General features: G+C 45.4%; 1 protein-coding gene across 3 annotated transcripts in view; it reads left to right on the top strand.

The window, feature by feature from the left end:
* The first annotated feature begins 3,582 nt into the window (after window positions 1-3,582).
* The window catches only part of LOC118389902 (alpha-tectorin), a 47,704-nt gene continuing 25,861 nt past the window's right edge, over window positions 3,583-25,425 (top strand). Inside the window, exons 1-11 of one of the 3 annotated variants that reach the window (XM_035779864.2) lie at window positions 3,583-4,239; window positions 10,674-10,738; window positions 11,042-11,181; window positions 11,341-11,628; window positions 12,040-12,177; window positions 12,464-12,629; window positions 12,731-13,143; window positions 13,297-13,867; window positions 14,169-14,779; window positions 16,651-17,221; window positions 17,413-18,083. In XM_035779864.2, the coding sequence (XP_035635757.1) occupies window positions 10,675-10,738; window positions 11,042-11,181; window positions 11,341-11,628; window positions 12,040-12,177; window positions 12,464-12,629; window positions 12,731-13,143; window positions 13,297-13,867; window positions 14,169-14,779; window positions 16,651-17,221; window positions 17,413-18,083 (3,633 nt within the window). In that variant the 5' untranslated portion in view covers window positions 3,583-4,239; window position 10,674. Of the gene's footprint in view, window positions 4,240-10,529; window positions 10,739-11,041; window positions 11,182-11,340; window positions 11,629-12,039; window positions 12,178-12,463; window positions 12,630-12,730; window positions 13,144-13,296; window positions 13,868-14,168; window positions 14,780-16,650; window positions 17,222-17,412; window positions 18,084-25,425 lie in introns of those variants that run through there. The other 2 variants (XR_004826878.2, XM_052529693.1) reach the window with 2 other exon arrangements.

A 25,425-nucleotide genomic window follows, 5' to 3' on the forward strand; every position in this document is an offset into this window, starting at 1 on the left:
TCCGATTTGACTCACTGAACTCTATCTGAGAAGTAGTTGGTGAACCAGGCGAGGCAGTCATTAGAGAAACCAAGGCTGTTGAGTCTGCCGATAAGAATATGGTGATTGACAGAGCCGAAGCCTTGGTCAGGTCGATGAAGACTGCTGCACAGTACTGTCTTTTATCAATGGCGGTTAAGATATCGTTTTGGACCTTGAGCGTGGCTGAGGTGCACTCGTGACCAGCTCGGAATCTGGATTGCAGAGCGGATAAGGTACGGTGGGATTCAAAACGGTCGGTGATCTGTTTAACTTCGCTTTTGAAGACTTTATAAAGGCAGGGCAGGATGGATTACAGGTCTAACAGTTTGGGTCTAGAGTGTCTCCCTCTGAAGAGGGGGATGACCACGGCTGCTTTCCAATCTAGAATTTTCAGACGATACGATGTAAGCACTTCCACTGACGATTTTGTAAACGCTGCCTGCGTACAGTCCAGCCAATGCAGCTCCATTTCATAGGCTGCAGTAGCCTTGTGGGCTCGGTAAGGTAGACACATAAGGTCCATTCCACAAACCTAGGTTCTCTCTCTCCGGCATTCATGTTTAAGCTTAGCTGCAGCTATGTTTCCATTCCATAGGTGCCAGGTGTTGGGTTTCTGGGGATTCCCCTCTCTACTCCCCTCCTTCATTTCCCACCAAAATGTATTTAATCCGGAGCCTATGAGTGGTATAGCTATGTCCACCACCACAAGACCCCTTCTCAAGGCAACTCAGTGCAACACTATCCCGGTGAAGGGTGTCAACTGGAACTCAAGACCCATTAGGGACTTCAGATTAGGCTCAGAGGTGCTTCTCATATCCCAAATGGGTCCACATTTAGTGGGATAGAGTTTATACACGTCTGGGTGTGACTTGACAACTCTGTGGCATCTGAGGATATTCACAGACATGTATCATGTCACGTCATACCTTATTCACTTGTATCGAAATGGGAATCCTTCCTCAGGTGCATTCTCGTTGGCCTCGCACCTTTTTAAATTGGTCTGGTTCCTGATGCAAATGATGTCTGCACTCTTGTTGGCTGGTGTCTTTCTAACTATGCCATGTCTGCAAGACCTACCAAATTGTATTAGTCACATGCGCCGAATACAACAGGTTTAGTTAGACCTTACAGTGAAATGCTTACTTACGAGCCCTTAGCCAACAATGCAGTTTAAATAAAAATACGAATAAGAAATAAAAGTAACAAGTAGTTAAAGAGCAGCAGTAAAATAACAATAGCAAAACTATATAAGGAGGGGTACCGGTACAGAGTCAATGTGCGGGGGCACTGGTTGGTTGAAGTAATATGTACATGTAGGTAGAGATATTAAAGTGGCTATGCATAGATGATAACAACAGAGAGTAGCAGCGGTGTAAAAGGAGGGGGGCAATGCAAATAATCTGGGTGGTTTTTGATTATGATCCACTGGCTTTAGGTCATACATTTCATAATTTATAGTTTTGACTGATAGGAAGTTGCTTTCCTGACCTGTTTTGTGGGAGACCTGAAAAAGCCAACTACTGCAGTCACCACCTCGGAGCTCAAGTCTTCCAACTGGAGCCAGTCCCACAACCGCCTGGATCACTGCAACAACTTTGCTGAAAAATAATCAGGCTTAATTGGTGTCATCCAGCCTGGAGGTGCTGAAATCTCCACCTCCCCTCACTCCCCATCCTCCAGCCATGGTGTGACTGTGAACCACATGAGACACATTTGGCTGATGCCATCGCGACCTCCCTCAGCCAATTCAGCCGGCCGGCTCTAAATCCCAACTTCCAGCCCCAGCAGAAGCTCTGCCACCAGGCAGGGGTTTGAGCTGAGGTCTCCTTGGCCTGGGCCTTCTCTGACTGGAGCACCAGGCCCACCAGTTCCAGTTCCTCCACAGAGGGAAGTCTAGGCTTCTGGAGACAAACAGGCTAGTGATAGGGTTACCAGGCTGTGAAAACGAGGCTGCCCCGCTAATGCAGGGTCACGCAGAGGTTGGGAGGTGGTGGGGGGTGAGTTGTTGCGTTACCTCTTCACGCCCTTGTCCCGTATCTAAGACCTGGCCGGGCAGGCGGTATCCTGATCTCCCCCATTGCATTATGGAGCTGGACCAAGGGCAGGTTGGGCTGAACGGAGCCCATTGTGTGCCCAGGAGAAGGAGTCTTTTGGGAAGGTGGATTTGGGTTACCACAAGGAGGTTCTACATTGTGGAGGAAAGAAGAGGAGAGGAGGGCAAGGCCAACTGCTGGGCATAGGGGGAGGTTATAGTGTTGATATGGAGTGGCCCCCTCTGGGGATTGGGTGACTGTTGTGCTGAGCTCACCCAGAATCCATTCCAGGATTATTTTTTTGGGAGGGTTGGTCATGCTTGATGGGCTCTCCAGAACTTCTGATGTTTGATATGCCCGACTCTGTTCTCACCTGTCACTGTGGTCCCACATAAACGGTTGATGTAATGCTTTTTTACTTATTGAGGTAAATGGATCAGTCCGTTTCAACCATGACTTTTATTTTCTCAACTTTTTTACAATTGAAACGACAATCAGACCATTTAGTCATAGTTCAACCTCATTAGGAAGACTATGTTCCTGGAAATATCTATGTCATCCTGTCCTCCATTTCGGCATAGATGTGTGCACACCTTACATGGGGCAAATATGCAGTGTCACCTCAGCCGAGCTCAGTATGTAACAACCAATTTGATTATACAACACTGTCCCCATTCCCAGTGAGCTAAATGGAGAGGGAGCGACCATTATCCTCTCACTATCATGTCCTTGTTGTCTAAAGAATTTTGTTTGGGCAGATGAGAGTGTGAGTGAGTCCATGCGAGAGAGAGAGGGTTCAAGTGAAAATCCGGCCTATCATCCCCATCTCAATTTCTCCCACTTCTCCTTGTCCTCAACATTTCCCAAAACACTGACCGTTAGCACAGGAGGATCCCGGTCCCGGCAGGCCCATTGGGATCATGTTGTTTTTTGTCCCCTTTTGTGTGTCGCTCTCTTTCACAGGTTGGTTAAGAGTATGTGCTTTTTACACAACAAGGCATGGGAGGTGTAAAAGAATCCTCCACAGAGAGCCCCTACACTGGTCAATGGGAGCCCCGGGTCGACCCTCAGTCCTGCAGCCTTTCACACATCCTGCTCCCACCTCTCCAGTTACCTCCACTGTCCCCCTTACAACAAAGACCCAAGTGACTCCCCTCTCCTTCCCAGACCCTATCAGCACGGATCCACCTACGATTTCCCATATGCCTGATCTCCAGGATCTATGGAAATGAGGTGCGCTGTGTGTCCCTGTAAATGAGGCCGTCCCTAATTAAAGAGAAGCACACATTGTGTCCTAAGTGACTCATGTTAATTCTGTAACTCAAACTACCCAAGGTCTTGAAAAAGCAAGGTTTTAGTATGTGTGTCTTTCTCTCTCTTTGTGTCCATAAAATAACCCAGAGTGAGACTGGGCTGCTTTGGCTGGGTCTGAGTCACTCCGGTAGAAAGCTTTAGCCATACATAGACAGACCCTGTCGACAGGGCTGATGGGGGGCGGGGGGGGGATCAGGGCCCAATCCAAAGGGCTGACATTTATGTCCAAATTCCTATTTGTTTAAACCGTTTTGCCTTCCATGCTTGGAGGGAAATAAGATCTAGTTTCAATATTTTGCCTTTGCTTGTGTAGTATTTCCTCCCTCATTTCCAGGATCTCTTATTTGCTCTCTCCCTCACTTTCTACACACTCTCTCTCCCTCTTTCTGCACTCTCAAAGTCCCCCTCCCCACTTTCCCCTTTCCCCAAACACTGATTTCTGATTAAGTTGAACACTATCCCCGGTAAAGTTTGCACCTGCCTCTTTTAGTAAAGTTCCTTCCAGAGCTTCGGCAGGGGCTTACACTTTCTCTGCACCTCTCATTCAAGTATTCTCTTTCTCCCTGCTCCTTTTGAAATCCATTGGATGCCCTAGGCGAGGATTCGGCTGTTTTCTGGGACTCCCATTATTACAGTACCGTTAATCCTGCTGGAAGTGGACGAGAAGTGCTCCTCTGTTTGGATGTCCACCCCCCCCTCCCCTCCCACCACCATCACCACAACAACCACCACCACCCCTCAGTCTTTCTCCAGTCCTCTCCTCACTTCTTTTAAACTCTGTGGATGTTCCCAGCTGGATGGAACACAGCTGTGTACTGGAGGCAGCCTGGTGAGAGTGGTGAGGAGCTAAATGTCCATCTTCTGAAAGCAGGTGAGTGGTCAATCTATCTACCTCTTCCTCTATCTCTCTTTCACTCCAGCAGGTTCCTCACCAACAAGTGGACAGTTAAGGTGCACCTGAATCTGACTCCTGGATAGGTGTGTGTTTTATACTTGTTTATCCTTGGCATCTCATAGCTTTTTGAAGATAATCCCTGTTACTGATAGACATGGTGTATACAGCATTTAAGGTATCAGGACATTTTATAGCGTCACCCATTTCAGCTCTTAGGAAATATGGACATGAGAGTATAGAGGGCGTCATATTGCTTTATGAGCATGTGTATGGTGATGTCTCACAGGGAAGATGACGGAGCTATCCTTGGCATTTGGTCTTGGAATAATGTAATGCTTTTATTTCATTAATTAATACTGTATTAAGATTATATGTTCAGTGTTATAACATTGCTACTGCTGAGCATCTGGCAATATAGTTTGACTTGACAAGTATGTGCTAGTGAAGATGTGTGTTGAGAAGTTAATCAGTCTGTCGTTTTAGCATTTCAGTAACATTAGCCATCAGTCTCTAAATCTACTTGTGTCTTCAGATACATGGCAATAATTATGCTATATTTGAATGTTCTGCTAGCTGTATTATTTCATGAATTGGATACTCCCACAATTGTTTGTGTTCTATTAGTTGTAGCTAGAGTAAACTCCTGATACATTCAGAAGTTTAGGGCACTGGAGTGTGAGCCCAGAGGGGTTGTGTTTACACCATCAGAAGAGCTCTTTCTTTTGAAAGTGCAGTCCCTGAGTGCATTCCCGGGCTTTATCGCCATTGTTCTGTTGAAACATTATGGAGTAAATGTCTGTCAGATAGCGTGGGGGGAACTGAATGAGTGAAAATAGGGTTTGTGGGAATCTCTGTGTTGACAAAGCATGACAACAGGGCGATGACTGAACGATGATCCCCTCTCACCAGGGTCCACTAACCTTGGCACACCTGAACACAATTTACCATCAGGCTGAATACTGTACACGCATTAAAGAGATGACAGTGGAGATTTGGGAGAGACATACTTAATTCACATCACATTCCCCAGAGATCACAATGAGGATAACTGGGCACATCATTTCAACATGGACATTTGGGTAATATTTGGTTGAGACGTTGTTCAATGAGATTTCAACCTTTATTCACCCACTCAAAAAGACTGTCAGAAGTTTGTTGAAATCCCATTGTGTTATCACTGGGCTTTCAACCATTTAATAGCACAACAGAGTTAAAATGGGAATATATTTGATCACTGTGCTTCATCTCATAGCACAACCAAATGACCTGAATTGCAGTTGAGATTGCATTAAAAGTACATAATGCAAGTGATCCAAGCTGTTTGATATTCTGCACATATTATTATAGCTGTTGTGAAGATCTCCACAGACCAGCGACCTGCATGCTATCTTGATTATGATTACATAAGAAGTTACTGTAGGCTTAACTCAAAATGTGGCCATGGATGTGTTACTCGTTTTAATGTTGAATAAATACTGTTACATTAGTTTATTAGCCTTAACTTTTTGTGACTCCAACATCAATGATTAATTTGTAGATTAACTGAATATTGATTTCTGTTTGGTTGACAAGGCAACCAAATATAAACATTTTGAAGGATATCCAACATATCAATTATTAATTTGTAGACTAGATGGATTTAAAGCCAGACTAAGTCAGTGGCACAGATGGAACTATCCAAGCAGAAGATGAATCTCCTTCAAATGTTGGTAATTGGTTGTCTTGACAACCAAACACAATTCAATATCAAGTTTGTCTACAAATTAATCATTGATGTTAGATTCCTGTCTCCATCTCAACCAAAATCTAAGTGAAAGAATTGGACTACATTTAAGGACTAAACTTACATTGTTGGTTGAGATGGAGATGTGAATCCAACATTTTAATGATTTACTTGAAGATAACATTTGAAATCAACCAAAGCTTGAAACTCTAGGCCTATATGTATTGTCTGTATTCAGTTGAAATGAAAGCTGTTGATGACTTTGCAAATGCTATAAAGGCCTGATAAATAATATCATTGAGACTTATAAAGTATGGTAACATTTAATTTGCTTTGTTAAACCTACCCTTTGGAATGACTTCGATAGCTGGTGGTGCCTCCATGCATCTCACTTCAGTCTCTCGATGGACCCACTCTTCTCACGTAGAACCCCCCAGCCGCTATACATAAGGGATAAACGGCAACATTCCGTGCATTACCTTGGAATAATGCTGCAGGATGAGGTGGAGCCCAGTCCCTTTGCAGAGTTAATTTTTTAGAGATAATGTACAGAACAGAGGCGTTTATCGTTAAATAAAGGTACAAATGTATTTTACATTTTTTCAAATAAATCGTGCTTATTCCACATTTGCATAAGAAAATATTATGAAAGCACTAATTTACCAGTATAAATACTTTTTCCGTTGATATTTTCATAAGCGACAGTAGGGCACCAGAGAAATTCATGTTCATCACTCACCATGTTAGGTCATCAGATGCGCCAAAAAAAAGTATCTGCAAAAATAAATGGATGCTAGTTAGCTAGCTATGTTTTTTCCTAGTTGGACCTGCATTTACAATGTATCCAATTTTGGTTTGGGTGGTTGTTGGTTTAGCTTTCTGTGACTTTGAAGCAAGTCCGGCCTGCATGTGAAGGTGCTCATTGCGTCATGATTGCAAGGTGTCCCGATGTCTTTTCCAACTGTCCCGATATCTTGTTTTAATGTACATTCTAACCAATCAAAAACAAGCATTCAATAATGCTGTGGTATGATTTAATTTAATTCACAAGGTATTACAAACTGGCCACAGTATTTAACTGTCAGTCTTTCTCCAATTCATTTACAATGACATAATCCACATATTTTTGGTATGTTAGGGGAGGAGTAAGAGCTTAGAAGCTCTAAAAAGGCATAGCGCCTCAAAATACAAATACAGTTGAAGTTGGAAGTTTACATACACTTGGATTGGAGTCATTAAAACTAGTTTTCAACCACTCCACAAATTTCTTGTTAACAAACTATAGTTTTGGCAAGTCGTTTAGGGCATCTCCTTTGTGCATGCTTTTTCAGCTACTTTGACATAGGTTATTTTATCAACAATTGTTTACAGACAGATTATTTCACTTATAATTCACTGTATCACAATTCCAGTGGGTCAGAAGTTCACATACACTAAGTTGACTGCCTTTAAACAGCTTGGAATATTCCAGAAAAGTATGTCATGGCTTTAGAAGCTTCTGATGGGCGAATTGACATCATTTGAGTCAATTGGATGTGTACCTGTGGATGTATTTCAAGGCCAACCTTCAAAATCAGTGCCTTTTTTGCTTGACATCATGGTAAAATGAAAAGAAATCAGCCATGACCTCAGAAAAACAATTGTATACCTCCACAAGTCTGGTTCATCCTTGGGAGCAATTTCCAAACACCTGAAGTTACCACGTTCATCTGTACAAACAATAGTACGCAAGTATAAACACCATGGGACCACGCAGCCGTCATACCGCTCAGGAAGGAGACGCGTTCTGTCTCCTTGAGATGAACGTACTTTGGTGCGAAAAGTGCGAATCAATCCCAGAACAACAGCAAAGGACCTTGTAAAGATGCTGGAGTAAACAGGTACAAAAGTATTTATATCCACAGTAAAACGAGTCCTATATCGCTGCTCCAAAACCGCCATAAAAATGCCAGACTACTGTTTGCAACTGCACATGGGGACAAATATCGTACTTTTTGGAGAAATGTCCTCTGGTCTGATGAAACAAAAATAGAACTGTTTGGCCATAATTACCATTGTTATGTTTGGAGGAAAAATGGGGAGGCTTGCAAGCTGAAGAACACCATCCAAACCGTGACGCACGTAAGTGACAGCATCACGTTGTGGGGGTGCTTTGCTGCAAGAGGGGCTGGTGCACTTCACAAAATACTGAGGCAAGCTACCAAATACTTATTTTCCACCATAATTTGCAAATAAATTCATAAAAAAATCCTACAATGTGATTTTTCTGGATTGTTTTTCTCATTTTGTCTGTCATAGTTGAAGTGTACCTTAGATGAAAATGACAGGCCTCTCCCATCTTTTTAAGTTGGAGAACTTGCACAATTGGTGGCTGACTAAATACTTTTTTGCCCCACTGTATATGATATTTTACTTTAGAAGAGAGCCAATAGCTTCAGGTTAAACTAAAAAAAAGCATACTATTTTATGCCAAATAAACCTGGTAAACACCTCACAGCCCTCACAAAATGAGTACACACCAAACCAGTTTATAATTTTTAAAGATACAAATGCTTTAATTAGAAACAACAATGTCAGAGTCATGTCTTAAGTGTAAAACTAATACTAACTCAATAATTCATAACTTCTGCGAGAGCTATCAAGTCCAAAAGTTAAAGGTAGAGTTAGAAAGTTGGATGTCAGAAGTTTGACAATGTAAATGGACTTTTAATCCACCCATCTGCATATTCCAAGACATGGCAAATGGGGGTGCGGTGAGATACCCAGTGGGTTGGACAATATTATTTTTGTGACAAACTGAAGATGCTATTACTTAAATACTGGGAGTCAAATGATACTCCAACGTTAAGAGAATGGAAGAATATACTGCTTCATTATTTTAGACAGAAATAAAACACAATTTGTCATATGGGGTAGAGTCTTACAAGTATTAGAAACAACACTGAGTGTGGATACGATGGGAACTTGGGTCTGCGCAAGTGTGACATCAAAAAACTAAAACTAAAATACAATATATCAAAGAAGGAATGACTTCGATAGCAACAGTGAAGTATATTCATTTATTAAGAGATCTCTCAATAATCATTCTCACAATAGCACATTGTTAGTAGTGACAAAGCTAAACCAGGGCTTGGTTAAAATCCTGGATGGATAACCAAACAAATAGCTGTAAATAGATCAACTCTACAGTAGGATGTGTTGCCTCGCCGATTGTTTTTTTTCTTCTGATAGTGGATATAACATTGAAGGTCTGACATTGTTTCAAAGGTACAAATTCAACATATTTTATACAAGGTTTGCCTAGGTTGAAAATTGGTTAGAATGATGACATAATCCTATGGTTGAAATTCCACCAGTTTACGTTGAGTACTTTTTTCAAATCCAATATATTTTCCACATAGATTCCACTTCACAATATGTTGTAAAATTACTTCGAAACAATGTTGGTTCAACCAGTTTGTGCCCAGAATGTTGCATATGATACTGTGTCTCTCATTCTTAGCAAAAAGGTCAAGAGCCACATGAACTAATACATTAAAATTATTATTTTTTTTTTTACATAGATCTAGTTTTATAAGTTAAGTTTTTTTAAACTACATTTACAAACGCTTAATTTCGATTATGTAGAACAATGGGCATGGATATCAATTAACATTGTCCATTATGAATAAAACATGCTATTCTCTGTGATCACTTTCAAAGGCAATTAAAAAAACACCTATGCAAAAAAAGTACCTTGAGTTTTGGTTTTTCAAATCAGTAATGAAGTAATACCGTAACCATTGAACCCCTTTGGGACTTTCTCCAAGCGTCTTACAGGCACAAATCAGAGAGGACACAACGTTAAATGATATTTTTACATTCAATTGACGACAACCATTCAATCAAATGTTGAATTGAATTAGATCAGGAATTTTCCCTTGGATGGACTTGGCTGTACATTCTGGTTTGGCAGTGGGAAGCCGGCCAAGCCAGGCACCGATGCAACCCCAGAGGGCCACAGTAAGAACCCTAGCAATTCAAGCCTGCTCAATTAAAGCTATTAGTGCTCCACTGTTTACGCTCCCCTCTCTTTAGCCAACAAGACATGGCTCCCAAACAGACGTAATGAGCTCCCAGGCCCAGCTCCCATCAAGGAGACTCTGGAGCGGAGAGGCTTGGGTTGGGCCGCAGGGTCCATGGCTTTGAGAGGGCACAGCCCCACCGTGGTCCACTCACACGGGACCGCAAGGCGAATGTGATCCTGACACATTGTTCCTGAATGCATAATGGGGCCTTTTCAGGGCTCCTGTAATGGGCCGCCGCGGCGGGGAGAAAGGGGTACTCCCAAGGGAGACATGGAAGACTGATTTTAAAGAAGTTACGTGTCGTCGTCGTCGACCGGCTGGCCGGTACTCCCTTGCTCCCCAGTGCTCTTGTTAAATGCTCCTGTTTATGAGAAGTTGTCTCTGTGAGTCATTTTACCCTTCTTTGGTATCAGCCTCCTAGAAGACATAGCGTTATAGTTGCTGGCGCTGTTGTTCATGAGGTTTTGGGGGTCTATAGCTATGGAAGAATCCGAAAAACTCAATCAACAAGCCCTTCCTGAATAACTCTCGTTAAATGCTTTGTCCTGAATGAACTATTCTCACTCTCATTGTCCCCAGTGGACTTACTTCAATCCCCTCTTTCTCTTTCCTCCATCTAGGATGCTCAGGCCAGGCACTCCAGTCATTCTGTTCCACCTCTTTAGCTTCTTTACTCAAAGAGAAGGTGAGTGACCTGGATCCCATTCTGATTCACATGTTTTCTGTATCTTATATAGAGGTATCAGAGCAAATTACTCAATGACCTCTGTCTTATAGACCGTTATGAAAGAGTAAAAGGTTCTGTATGTTTAGAAGGCATAAGTTGTTTTCCCTTTCTTTCTGGTTTAACAAGCACAACATTGATCTTATCTTGATTGAATTCTCCAAAATGTCTCAGATAACATGAGTAGTCTATCTAAAAATTTGACCAGTTGTTCTCCCTTCTTTGTTAGATCTGTTACAATTGTCTCCCTCCTTCTTCCTTCAGCTCTTTCTCAAGAGATCATGTACCCCTATGGGCCCGTCCACCGAGATCTGGAGACACCCAAGATGGATGATGGAAGTTCCACTGAAATAATTATACTCACGCCATTCATTTTCTTTAATAACCCCTATCGCTCAATCTATGTAAGCTCCTCTATACCCTTCTTTCCTTCAATAATGGCAAATATCTCAGAGAAATGTTAATCCACCATATCATTCACCTAACGATGAATTGTTCTTTTTATCACCAATCTGTTCATCAACACATCAATCAGGACCGTGCCTCCCTCTCAATCTCTGCAGGTCAACAACAACGGTGTGATCTCCTTCAACGTGCAGGTGAGCCAGTTCACCCCCGAGGCCTTCCCCCTGAGTGACAGCAGATCCTTCATCGCCCCACTATGGGCAGACGTGCACAACGGCATCCGCGGAGACGTGTACTACCGCGAGAGCGCAGACCCAGAGTTACTGGAGCGGGCCTCACAAGACATCCGCAAGTACTTCAAGAACATGCCCACCTTCACAGCCACCTGGATTTTCATCACAACCTGGCACCAGGTCACCTTCTACGGAGGCAGTCAGACCACCCCGGTAAAATAACCACAATCACTAATCACAGGGATTATTATGTTCCACACTCAAAACACCTCTAGGCACACACACAGGAAAAGAGCTGGTACCTGAATTGGGGTTCTACAGTATGTGGCCTTAGTTGACGATGGCCACTGACATTACCATTTATCCCAGAAGAAATTTTAAAAATCATGTGTGTCTGTGATCCTTAGCCAGAACTGAAGGTAAATTTTGCCTCAAATAGAAATCTCATTGAACCTCTAGGTAAGTATTTGTTTAGTCTAATGGATGGTTAATTGTTTAGGTTAAAAGGTCCGTTCTGCCAGGTGGTGAATGTTTGTTTATTTAGTCTCGCTCAGGGTTTTTCTTTTCTCTCTCTTTGGGCTCATATTGAACTTACTATGTCTGCATTTTCTCACCTCTCTATAGGTTAACACGTTTCAGGCTGTATTGATATCAGATGGTCTGTCATGCTTTTCCATGTTCAACTATGGAGAGATCAACTGGAGCACAGGCACTGCAAGTGGAGGAGACCCTCTGACTGGTTTAGGTGGAACCACAGCACAGGTAGTCCAATCATGATAACCTACATATACCACCAACGGTACACATCAAACCAATCACATTTCCCCATGTACTACCCCTAAAACACACCAAACCAACCAACCAACCATGATGTCCCATATACCTCCCCTAAAACCATATCAGATCAATCATGAAGTCCCACCTATGACCTCTAAAACACAGAAGACCCCAGATATAGCTGAAATACAGCAGATCAATCTTGATGCCTCCCACCTCTAAGTAAGTGATAACCTCCTCACTTGCCTTTCCCCATCTCTCCCATTTCCAGTCAGGTTTTAATGGAGGAGACATTGGTCACTTCCTCAACCTGCCTGGGTCCCGCTCCAATGACGTGGTTGAAATTGAGCAGACGACCAATGTTAATCTGCCTGGCCGCTGGGTCTTCCGTATAGACACTGCCCTGATAGACCCAGCCAATGGCTGCAGTTACAATGGTGAGTATGAAGTGGAACATAACAAATACTTGACACACTGGACAAATATCTAGGTTCGGGAAGACCCCATAGTCATTAGGAATGTCCTTATCTTCTCCTAGGGCGGTTCTATCGCCGCGGCGAGATCTTCTGGCTGTCTGATCAGTGCTCCCAGCGGTGCCGCTGCCTAGACTTGGACAATGAGGTGCTCTGCCAGGAGGCGCCATGCGGCCAGCTGGAAACATGCGAGCAGCAGGAGGGTGCCTTCTACTGCCAGCCCACACGCACCAGCACCTGCGTGGTTTTCGGTGACCCACACTACCATACCTTTGACGGCTTCCTCTACCACTTCCAGGGCACCTGCTCCTATTTGCTTGCGCGGCCATGCTGGGAGGTGGCCGGCCTGCCCTTCTTCAGCGTGGAGGCAAAGAACGAGAACCGCGGCGTGGCCTCCGTATCCTGGTTGAGGGACGTCACTGTGGAGGTGTACGGCCACCGCGTCACCCTGCCTAAGGGCAGCCAGGGCACTGTACAGGTGAGGCTAGGTACATAAAAGTGGTCTGATCAGGTAGTTTGACAGGTAAGACCAGCAGATTCTGTGTACCTCTCTATTGGTTATCGAATATGGTGTTTACGTGGTACTAAACTCCATAATCCGCCCTGAATCTCCTAGCTCTTTCTTTTCCAGGTGGATGGGCTGGTAAAGACACTGCCAGTCCAACTCCAGCTGGGTGCGGTCAGGGTGTACCAGTCAGGTGTTGCTGTCGCCCTGGAGACCGACTTTGGCCTCCTGGTGTCTTACGACGGGCAGCACTATGCCTCTATCTCCCTGCCTAGCTCCTACTTCAACAACACATGCGGCCTGTGTGGTAACTATAACGATGACCCTGCTGACGACCCTGTGCTGCCCGACGGCTCGCTGGCCGAGAGCGTGGTGGAGCTAGGTGGCAGCTGGCGGGCAGAGGATGCTGACTGGCGCTGCACGGATGGCTGCGCTCAGAACTGCAGTATCTGTGACCCGTTGACCGAGGCGTTCTACTTCCGCCCGGACTACTGTGGACTCATCAACAAGACAGACGGCCCTTTCAGGGACTGCAGGGCAGTGGTGGACCCCACAGCCTTCGTCTATAGTTGTGTCTACGACATGTGCAGCAACAGGGACAACATTACCACCCTCTGTCAGGCCATCCAGGCCTATGCCTTAGCCTGCCAAGCCCTGGGGGTCACCATACGACCCTGGAGATCACGCACCTTCTGTGGTAGGTGCTCTTCTGTCCCACATGTATCTCCCACATATGTCGGGGTAGGAATGGTTTTGTTTGGACATGAAAGGGACTCATAGCTACTTATCCCTAAAATAAAGATGTAATTTGAAGTTTCTGTTAGATGTGGTTAATATTGCTTACTCCAACAGCTGTCTTTATCTCTCATTCTTACTTTGCCCCCACAATATCATAATACAACTTACAGTAGTAATAATTTAACACATAACAGCATAACAATGTTTCATTAATATAATTTGTAATATAACATCCTCTTTCTCCTTTGATTTGCTGCCAGCCCTGACATGCCCTGAGTCCAGCCACTACCAGGTGTGCACCAGTGCCTGCCCGGCCTCTTGCTCAGACCTCACCGCTCACCTGTACTGTGCCCACCCCTGCACCGAGGGCTGCCAGTGCGACCCGGGCTACGTGCTAAGTGGCAGCCGCTGTGTCCGGCGGCAGAACTGCGGCTGCGAGCGTGATGGCCTTTACTACCCCCTCAACGACACTTTTTGGGCGGGCCCCACTGGTGAGGCCAGAGAGTGTACCCTGCGCTGTGTCTGTGGGCCCAACGGCGAAGTCTCCTGCTTCAACGACTCGTGTAGAGAAGGCGAGGTGTGTGTGGCGGAGGTCGGCCTGTTGGGTTGTTACCCCCGCAGGGAGGGAGTGTGTTCTCTGGGCCAGAACGTTGTGACGGCCTCCTTCGACGGGGCCTCCATGTTCTTTCCGGACGACAGCTCCTACTACCTGCTGAGGTCGTGCGGGCCGACGCCAGCCAACGTGTCGGCTGTGGAGGTGAAGATGGGCCGGCGGTTGGTGAACAAGGGTCCGGCCTGGATGAGGCCCGTGGTGGTCAGGGTGGCCAACCTGGAGGCCCAGATGGGTGGATCGGACTTTGACACAGTGAAGGTCAGTATTATAGCCTGGTGCTCCAGTCTGTTTGTGCTTTAGCCAACTTAATATAATAATAATATATGCCATTTAGCTGACGCTTTTATCCAAAGCGACTTACAGTCATGTGTGCATACATTCTACGTATGGGTGGTCCCGGGAATCGAACCCACTACCCTGGCGTTACAAGCGCCATGCTCTACCAAATGAGCCACAGAAGGACCACTTGTCTCTGTGTTTGTTCATTGTCATGCAAAACATACAGTATGGGACCAGGCTATTTTGGTACTACCTCAGTCTTATGATTGAGAAAAAACGTATGAGTCTCCAGACAGATAAAGAGATCTTGCCGGTCGGTTTTCCAGACCTTTACTTCTGGACTAAGAATCACTTCCAGTGGAGAAACTCCATTTGACATAGTTTTACACCAGGGATAGGCTAATTATGAGTCTGGGAAACTCGCCCTGAAAGTCTAATGTCATCATGAGATACCTTTCTCATGCTCAAAGTAATTTAGCTGGAATATGTATATCCCAACACTACATTACAGTAATTGAATGTTGCTGCCGGGTAAATCTATTTCAATTAAATCGCTTTTTGACAACACCCCTCTCGATTTGAATGAAACCTTCCATAAATATTTGCCAATGGTATAAGTGCTCAGAAAGGGACATATTGGAGATAAAGGTGCTCAAAGTTGACCAATTTCTTATACCCCACCATGTCATGTCGTCATCACTGGAAAAGATAAATGGTTGAGATTGATTTAAAAGCTTACAAACAGGGTTGTCAAATTATTTGATCATTTTTCTTGGACATGTTTTTTTGTAATTTTCTTTAACCTTAAACATCAATTATCTAAAAACGCATGAACTAGAGTTTTTATATTCTCATATGTTGTAGCTTACACTTCATTTTACATCATCACCTTGTGTTGTGCTCGCCATCGGTTGCTCTCAACACGCTCTTGAATATGGGTGTCATGCTCAGGATGGGTGTCATTTACAAAAATCTTAAAAGCATTTACATTTCAACTTTCAAATGGTACCACAAAGATGGTTGGAGGTCCACACATCAGAGAATGTTGACTTGGATGGGAATATCTTTTGTTTCAAATAATACTGTCAATCTTCCATAGGAAACCTATTGAAATCATAGAAATATAGATAATAGAATAGACATGACCATTTAAGTTGGCATTCAACGGTGGGTGATTCGGCGGCCATCTTTGTTGTAGTAATTCGAAGTAAAAATGTAAATTCAATTTCAATGGTGTACTAGCTAAATTGCAGTTGTCTGAAGGGATAGGTCCAATCTATGAATTACATTATGAAAATAATAAAATAATGTAAATCTATGATCAAAATGACACCCACCCTGTATTCAAGAGCATGTTGTATCAACCAATGGCAGGCACAAAAAACCCCCACAGATGATGTAAAGTAGGGTCGAAACTACAACATACGTGAATATGAAAACAATCAGAATTTACAAAATGTTTGATAATTGACGTTTAAGGTAAAATAATGCCGTGTGTGTGTATATATATATATATATATTTGAAAGAAATTATTATAAAATAGTTTTAAATGATATTTACATTTACATTTAAGTCAAACCCAACCATTTATCTTTCCCAGTGATAAAGACATGGTTGTCTCAAGATATGGTGGGATATGCAAAATGGTTCAACTTTGAGCACCTTTATCTCCTGGTTTTTGCATTCAGGTCCAAAAAGTAACTTCCTGACCACTTCTTCTATGAGCAAACATGTATGGAAAATCTTGTTTAAATCAAAAGGGATGCTGTCAAAAAGTGATTGAATTCAAATTAATCTACCCTGCTCTTACCAGTCTGTGACACAATGTTATGATGTCTCTAATTCCAAGCTGAACGGTGAGCCGGTACTACTACCTTATATCCACCCTCTGGAGACCCTGATGATCTACCGCGCCCCGGGCAACGCCACCGTGGTGGAGTCCAGCGGATTGGTCCTAGTCCGCTACACCCGCCAGGGCTTCCTCAACATCTCCCTCTCTACCCTCTTTCACAACGCCACCTGTGGCCTGTGCGGCCTCTTCAACGGAAATGCCAGCGACGACCTCCGTCTACCCAACGGCCGTCTGGCCGAATCCCCCGAACTCTTTACCGAAGGATGGCGGGCCATCGCCGACGACCTGACATGTAACGGCGATTGCGACGACCTGTACCGCATGTGCACAGACCTGCGGCTCTACCAGAGCCCATGGATGTGCGGCAACATCAACGACCCGGGGAACAGCTCCTTCCTGGCGTGCCACGGTGCCATCAACCCCTCGCCTTTCTTCCGGAACTGCCTGTACAACATGTGCGTGCGGGAGGGAAACCGCTCAGCGCTCTGCTCTTCGCTGCAGGCGTATGCCTCAGCCTGTCAGGACGCCCAGGTGGGCCTTGCCGCCTGGAGGAGTGCTACCAATTGCCGTGAGTTAGTCCCCTCACCACCACCACCTTGGAATGTTGTTGAGTAATTGACTAACCATGTATTTTTCCTTTATGAACCACGCATTGAATCTGCTAATTCTTTTTGTTTCTCTTGTTTCTGTCTCTGTTCGACATCTGTCTTTATCTCTCTACTTTTTTCTCTTTCTTTCTTTCTCTCTCCCCCACCGCAGCCTTGCCCTGTCCAGAGAACAGTCACTTCGATGAGTGCACTAGCGCGTGCCAGCTGACCTGCGCCGGCCTTGACGAGCCCGACGAGCCGTGCCCACTGCCCTGCCAGGAGGGTTGCCAGTGCGAGGAGGGCTTTGCGCTACGCGATGGCCAGTGCGTGGCACGCAGTGACTGCGGCTGCCTCGACCTTGGCAGCCGGCAGCTGACCACCAACCAAACCTTCTGGACCGACTGGGAGTGCAAAGAGCGCTGCTACTGCAACGGCTCGGACAACAGCGTCTACTGCACTCTGGCACCATGTGGGGAGGGCGAGTACTGCCAGGAGGGCCTTGAGGGCCTCTATTTCTGCCAGCCGCGCACCGAGGCGCTATGTGTTGCCGCCGGTTACAGCCACTTCCTTCCGTTCGGTGGTGTGCCCTTCGAGCTACAGAGCAGCTGTACCTTGAGGCTGGCTACGACGGCGTGCAACGGAAGGGTGGTGGGGGAGGATGATGGGGATCAGAGCCCCGCCACCCAGCCTGGGACGAGCAGCAGCGACACCTTCCCTCACTTCAAGCTGTCAGCCCAGAACGAGGAGAGGGACACGGGGCAGGCCATCTGGGTGAGAGGGTTCATCTTGGAGGTTTACGGCTATGAGATCGAGGTGTCTCGGAGCTACAAACACACCATCACGGTGAGTGGATTTCACACTACCTCTCCCTTTTCACACTACCTCTCCTGAACCAAACTGTACTGGCTCTGATATTGCCCTAGACCACTGCGCCACCTGGGAGGCCCGGCTCTGATATTTTTATTTCACATTGTCCTTTGTGAAATGCTCAGTAATGCTTGGTTTGGTTTGAGTCAGTAGAGTGAAAAACTCTTGAGGCACAGTCAATCTTGTTAGACTTTATTAGGAAGAAACCTCTGTGGTAAGTAATGGGAACAGGCCAATAATCTTACCAATGCCTTTCAGAGAATCCAACTGAAAAGTGACAGGGGAAATGTGTTCTTATTATTTCTTAATTTCAGTGCGTATTCATCCTTCCAATGTGACTGATGTATTGTGAAGGTCGCAGTGGTTGGACGTGTAAGGGAGAGTTATTTGCTAATCAAGCCTATAGAATAACGGAGAAAAGTGTGAATTCCTCTTTGATTGGCTCAGGGTGGATCTTATTTCAATCAACATCTTTTATCGGGGTGGATTTGGCTCAGAGGAACGGCTGACCTGAGCGACATTTGGAAAGGGTTCACAAGCCAACCCAAAGATCTGAGAAAAACCACAATACACACACTTGATCCTATACACTCACACTTACACCCACAAGATATAACACACACACACACACACTGTCATGGCTGAATCAGAATTAGTTAGGTAACATTAAATTAAATGTTTTATTTACTTTCATAATATGCTTATGTGAGATACTTGTCCTAAGGATGTCTTTTTTTGGACTATACTGTCGGCAGTTGTATTTTCCTTTCTTCTCTAGGGAAAAGTCACTTGGGGCCCAGAGAGGGGAGAGGGGAGAGGTCAGGCTTGTCTTTTACATGTCTGGTAATGTGCAGAATATCAGAAAGGGAGAAGTCAGAATTGAACTTATTCTTCATATGTGAATGTATCTGTTATACCATGTGATGGGAAGATGTCGTGGAAAATTGCAAGATTATGTTATAGTGCTTGTAAGATTATTGTATAATCTTTGTATTGCATTAGAATGGTTGTTTTATTCAACAGAATAGAATATGTAGACTATTGTGTGTTCAGTGTTCCACTGAGGATGGGCCTCTATGAGACAGCACTGACAGAGGAGATTTACAATGTCTTTGGCCAATAAAGCCTAAAAAGCATTCCAGATAGTGAGGTAATGTTTTGGTACTATGAAGTACCAGGAATGAGATTAGAATCTTGTTTTAGAGACCAAACTGAACGATAATTTATAGCTAATGCTATCTGGCTATGGGATACTCATTTTTTAAGTAAAAGGCCCTTTGTGAAGAGTTCCTGAGATCTGTGGTTTGTCATGTAAGTTGAGAGGGGTGAATCTTTGCTATAAAAGATCTCAGTTGCCATTATGTTGACACCTTCAGAATTCATTCATAGACACTGAATTGATCTGAGAGTCACAGGGCTATGGTTAAGCTCATATGATTAAAATATGAAGTTTAAGTATAACTCTGACTTGTGTGTGGTTTGTAAACTCTCCTCATTTAGTAATACAGGAAATTACCACGACAACACACAAAAACAAATACAAACAAGCAGACATACAGAGCCATCATGATCATAGGGGGCACAAGGGCACGTGTCCCATTATATTTGTCCTGTTAAAAATTTTTTAAACATACAGTACCAGTCAACAGTTTGGACACTGGCTCATTCCAGGGTTTTTCTTTATTTTTTACTATGTTCTACATTGTAGAATACTAGAAGACATCAAAACTATGGAATCATGTAGTAACCAAAAAAGTGTTAAATAAATCACAATATATTTTATATTTGAGATTCTACAAATAGCCACCATTTGGCTTGATGACAGCTTACACACTCTTGGCATTCTCTCAACCAGCTTCACCTGGAATGCTTTTCCAACAGTATTGAAGGAGTTCCCACATATGCTGAGCACTTGTTGGCTGCTTTTCCTTCACTCTGCGGTCCAACTCATCCCAAACCATCTCAATTGGGTTGAGGTTTGGGGATTGTGGAGGCCAGGTCATCTGATACAGCACTCCACCACTCTGCTTCTTGGTCAAATAGTCCTTACACAGCCTGCAGGTGTGTTGGGTGTGTTGGGTCATTGTCCTGTTGAAAAATAAAAGATAGTCCCATTAAGCACAAACAAGATTGGTTGGCGTATCGCTACAGAATGGTGTTGTAGCCATGCTGGTTAAGTGTGCCTTGAATTCTAAATAAATCACAGACAGTTTGCCCTGACAACTTTGCACACTCTTGGCATTCTCTCCACCAGCTTCATGAGGTAGTCACCTGGAATGCATTTAAATTAACAGGTGTGCCTTATTAAAAGTGAATTTGTGGAATTTATTTCCTTCTTAATTCATTTTGAGACAATCAGTTGTGTTGCAACAAGGTAATGGTGGTATACAGAAGAAAGCCCTATTTGGTAAAAGATCTTTTCCATATTATGGCAAGAACATCTTAAATAAGCTAAGAGAAACAACAGTCCATCATTACTTAAAGAGATGAATGTCAGTCAATCCGGAAAATTTCAAGAACTTTGAAAGTTTCTTCAAGTGCAGTCGCAAAAACCATCAATTTGCATCCTGTAGCACAAACTCAAAAAAGTTCTGGGACACTGTAATGTCCATGGAGAATAAGAGCACCTCCTCCCAGCTACCCACTGCACTGAGGCTAGGAAACACTGTCACCACCGATAAATCCACTATAATTGAGAATATCAATAAGCACTTTTCTACGGCTGGCCATGATTTCAACCAGAATACCCATACCCCGGTTAACAGCCCTGCACTCCCCATAGCAACTCGCTCAAGCCCCATTACTCCTTCACCCAAATCCAGACAGCTGATGTTCTGAAAGAGCTGCAAAATCTGAACCCCTAAAAATCAGCTGGGCTAAACAATCTGGACTCTCTCTTTCTAAAATTTCTGTCGAAATTGTTGCAACCCCTATTACCAGCCTGTTTAACCGCTCTTTCGTGTCGTCTGAGATTCCCAAAGATTGGAAATCTGCAGCGGTCATCCCCCTATTCAAAGGGGGAGACACTCTAGACCCAAACTGCTACAGACCTATATCTTTCCCACCCTGCCTTTCTAAGGTCTTCGAAAGCCAACTCAACAAACAGATTACTGACCATTTCAAGGTCCAAAACGATATCATAACCGCCATCGATAAGAGACATTACTGTTCAGCCGTATTCATCGGCCTGGCCAAGGCTTTCGACTCTGTCAATCAAATCAAATGTATTTATATAGCCCTTCGTACATCAGCTGATATCTCAAAGTGCTGTACAGAAACCCAGCCTAAAACCCCAAACAGCAAGCAATGCAGGTGTAGAAGCACGGTGGCTAGGAAAAACTCCCTAGAAAGGCCAAAACCTAGGAAGAAACCTAGAGAGGAACCAGGCTATGTGGGGTGGCCAGTCCTCTTCTGGCTGTGCCGGGTGGAGATTATAACAGAACATGGCCAAGATGTTCAAATGTTCATAAATGACCAGCATGGACCAATAATAATAAGGCAGAACAGTTGAAACTGGAGCAGCAGCACGGCCAGGTGGACTGGGGACAGCAAGGAGTCATCATGTCAGGTAGTCCTGAGGCATGGTCCTAGGGCTCAGGTCCTCCGAGAGAGAGAAAGAAAGAGAGAAAGAGAGAATTAGAGAGAGCACACTTAAATTCACACAGGACACCGAATAGGACAGGAGAAGTACTCCAGATATAACAAACTGACCCTAGCCCCCCGACACATAAACTACTGCAGCATAAATACTGGAGGCTGAGACAGGAGGGGTCAATCACCACATTCTTATTGGCAGACTCAACAGCCTTGGTTTCTCAAATGATTGCCACGCCTGGTTCACCAACTACTTCTCTGATAGAGTTCAGTGTGTTAAATCGGAGGGCCTGTTGTCCGGACCTCTGACAGTCTCTATGGGGGTGCCACAGGGTTCAATTCTCGGGCCGACTCTATTCTCTGTACATGTCAATGATGTCGCTCTTGCTGCTGGTGATTCTCTGATCCACCTCTATGCAGATGACACCATTCTGTTTACTCCCGGCCCTTCTTTGGACACTGTTAACTAACCTCCAGACGAGCTTCAATGCCATACAACTCTCCTTCTGTGGCCTCCAACTGCTCTTAAATGCAAGTTAAACTAAATGCATGCTCTTCAACCAATCACTTTCCGCACCTGCCCGCCCGTCCAGCATCACTACTCTGGACTGTTCTGACTTAGAATATGTGGAATACTACAAATACCTAGGTGTCTGGTTAGGCTGTGAACTCTCCTTCCAGACTCACATTAAGCATCTCCAATCCAAAATTAAATCTAGAATCATCTTCCTATTGCTGCCAAACATACCCTTGTAAAACTGACCATCCTACCGATCCTCGATTTTGGCTATGTCATTTATAAAATACCCTCCAACACTCTACTCAACAAATTGGATGCAGTCTATCACAGTGCCATCTGTTTTCTCACCAAAGTCCCATATACTACCCACCACTGTGACCTGTACACTCTCGTTGGCTGGCCCTCACTTCATACACATCGCCAAACCCACTGGCTCCAGGTCATCTACAAGTCTCTGCTAGGTAAAGCCCCGCCTCATCTCAGCTCACTGGTCACCATAGCAGCACCCACACATAGCACGTGCTCCAGCAGGTATATCTCACTGGTCACCCCCCAAGCCAATTCCTCTTTGGCTGCCTTTCCTTCAAGTTCTCTGCTGCCAATGACTGGAACAAACTGCAAAAATCACTGAAGCTGGAGACTCATTTCTCCCTCACCAGCTTTAAGCACCAGCTGTCAGAGCAGCTCACATATCACTGCACCTGTACATAGCCCATCTGTAAACAGCCCATCCAACTACCGCATCCCCATACTGTAATTATTTATTTATCTTGCTCCTTTGCACATTTACATTTACATTTAAGTCATTTAGCAGACGCTCTTATCCAGAGCTACTTACAAATTGGTGCATTCACCTTATGACATCCAGTGGAACAGCCACTTTACAATAGTGCATCTAAATCTTTTAGGGGGGTGAGAAGGATTACTTATCCTATCCTAGGTATTCCTTAAAGAGGTGGGGTTTCAGGTGTCTCCGGAAGGTGGTGATTGACTCCGCTGTCCTGGCGTCGTGAGGGAGTTTGTTCCACCATTGGGGGCCAGAGCAGCGAACAGTTTTGACTGGGCTGAGCGGGAACTGTACTTCCTCAGTGGTAGGGAGGCGAGCAGGCCAGAGGTGGATGAACGCAGTGCCCTTGTTTGGGTGTAGGGCCTGATCAGAGCCTGGAGGTACTGAGGTGCCGTTCCCCTCACAGCTCCGTAGGCAAGCACCATGGTCTTGTAGCGGATGCGAGCTTCAACTGGAAGCCAGTGGAGAGAGCGGAGGAGCGGGGTGACGTGAGAGAACTTGGGAAGGTTGAACACCAGACGGGCTGCGGCGTTCTGGATGAGTTGTAGGGGTTTAATGGCACAGGCAGGGAGCCCAGCCAACAGCGAGTTGCAGTAATCCAGACGGGAGATGACAAGTGCCTGGATTAGGACCTGCGCCGCTTCCTGTGTGAGGCAGGGTCGTACTCTGCGGATGTTGTAGAGCATGAACCTACAGGAACGGGCCACCGCCTTGATGTTAGTTGAGAACGACAGGGTGTTGTCCAGGATCACGCCAAGGTTCTTAGCGCTCTGGGAGGAGGACACAATGGAGTTGTCAACCGTGATGGCGAGATCATGGAACGGGCAGTCCTTCCCCCGGGAGGAAGAGGAGCTCCGTCTTGCCGAGGTTCAGCTTGAGGTGGTGATCCGTCATCCACACTGATATGTCTGCCAGACATGCAGAGATGCGATTCGCCACCTGGTCATCAGAAGGGGGAAAGGAGAAGATTAATTGTGTGTCGTCTGCATAGCAATGATAGGAGAGACCATGTGAGGTTATGACAGAGCCAAGTGACTTGGTGTATAGCGAGAATAGGAGAGGGCCTAGAACAGAGCCCTGGGGGACACCAGTGGTGAGAGCGCGTGGTGAGGAGACAGATTCTCGCCACGCCACCTGGTAGGAGCGACCTGTCAGGTAGGACGCAATCCACGCGTGGGCCGCGCCGGAGATGCCCAACTCGGAGAGGGTGGAGAGGAGGATCTGATGGTTCACAGTATCGAAGGCAGCCAATAGGTCTAGAAGGATGAGAGCAGAGGAGAGAGAGTTAGCTTTAGCAGTGCGGAGCGCCTCCGTGATGCAGAAAAGAGCAGTCTCAGTTGAATGACTAGTCTTGAAACCTGACTGATTTGGATCAAGAAGGTCATTCTGAGAGAGATAGCGGTAGAGCTGGCCAAGGACGGCACGTTCAAGAGTTTTGGAGAGAAAAGAAAGAAGGGATACTGGTCTGTAGTTGTTGACATCGGAGGGATCGAGTGTAGGTTTTTTCAGAAGGGGTGCAACTCTCGCTCTCTTGAAGACGGAAGGGACGTAGCCAGCGGTCAGGGATGAGTTGATGAGCGAGGTGAGGTAAGGGAGAAGGTCTCCGGAAATGGTCTGGAGAAGAGAGGAGGGGATAGGGTCAAGCGGGCAGGTTGTTGGGCGGCCGGCCGTCACAAGACGTGAGATTTCATCTGGAGAGAGAGGGGAGAAAGAGGTCAGAGCACAGGGTAGGGCAGTGTGAGCAGAACCAGCGGTGTCGTTTGACTTAGCAAACGAGGATCGGATGTCGTCGACCTTCTTTTCAAAATGGTTGACGAAGTCATCTGGAGAGAGGGAGGAGGGGGGGGAGGAGGATTCAGGAGGGAGGAGAAGGTGGCAAAGAGCTTCCTAGGGTTAGAGGCAGATGCTTGGAATTTAGAGTGGTAGAAAGTGGCTTTAGCAGCAGAGACAGAGGAGGAAAATGTAGAGAGGAGGGAAGTGAAAGGATGCCAGGTCCGCAGGGAGGCGAGTTTTCCTCCATTTCCGCTCGGCTGCCCGGAGCCCTGTTCTGTGAGCTCGCAATGAGTCGTCGAGCCACGGAGCGGGAGGGGAGGACCGAGCCGGCCTGGAGGATAGGGGACATAGAGAGTCAAAGGATGCAGAAAGGGAGGAGAGGAGGGTTGAGGAGGCAGAATCAGGAGATAGGTTGGAGAAGGTTTGAGCAGAGGGAAGAGATGATAGGATGGAACAGGAGAGAGTAGCGGGGGAGAGAGAGCGAAGGTTGGGACGGCGCGATACCATCCGAGTAGGGGCAGTGTGGGAAGTGTTGGATGAGAGCGAGAGGGAAAAGGATACAAGGTAGTGGTCGGAGACTTGGAGGGGAGTTGCAATGAGGTTAGTGGAAGAACAGCATCTAGTAAAGATGAGGTTGAGCGTAT

The sequence above is a fragment of the Oncorhynchus keta genome, chromosome 11 (assembly GCF_023373465.1).
Source record: "Oncorhynchus keta strain PuntledgeMale-10-30-2019 chromosome 11, Oket_V2, whole genome shotgun sequence".
In the NCBI taxonomy this organism is placed as follows: domain Eukaryota; kingdom Metazoa; phylum Chordata; class Actinopteri; order Salmoniformes; family Salmonidae; genus Oncorhynchus; species Oncorhynchus keta.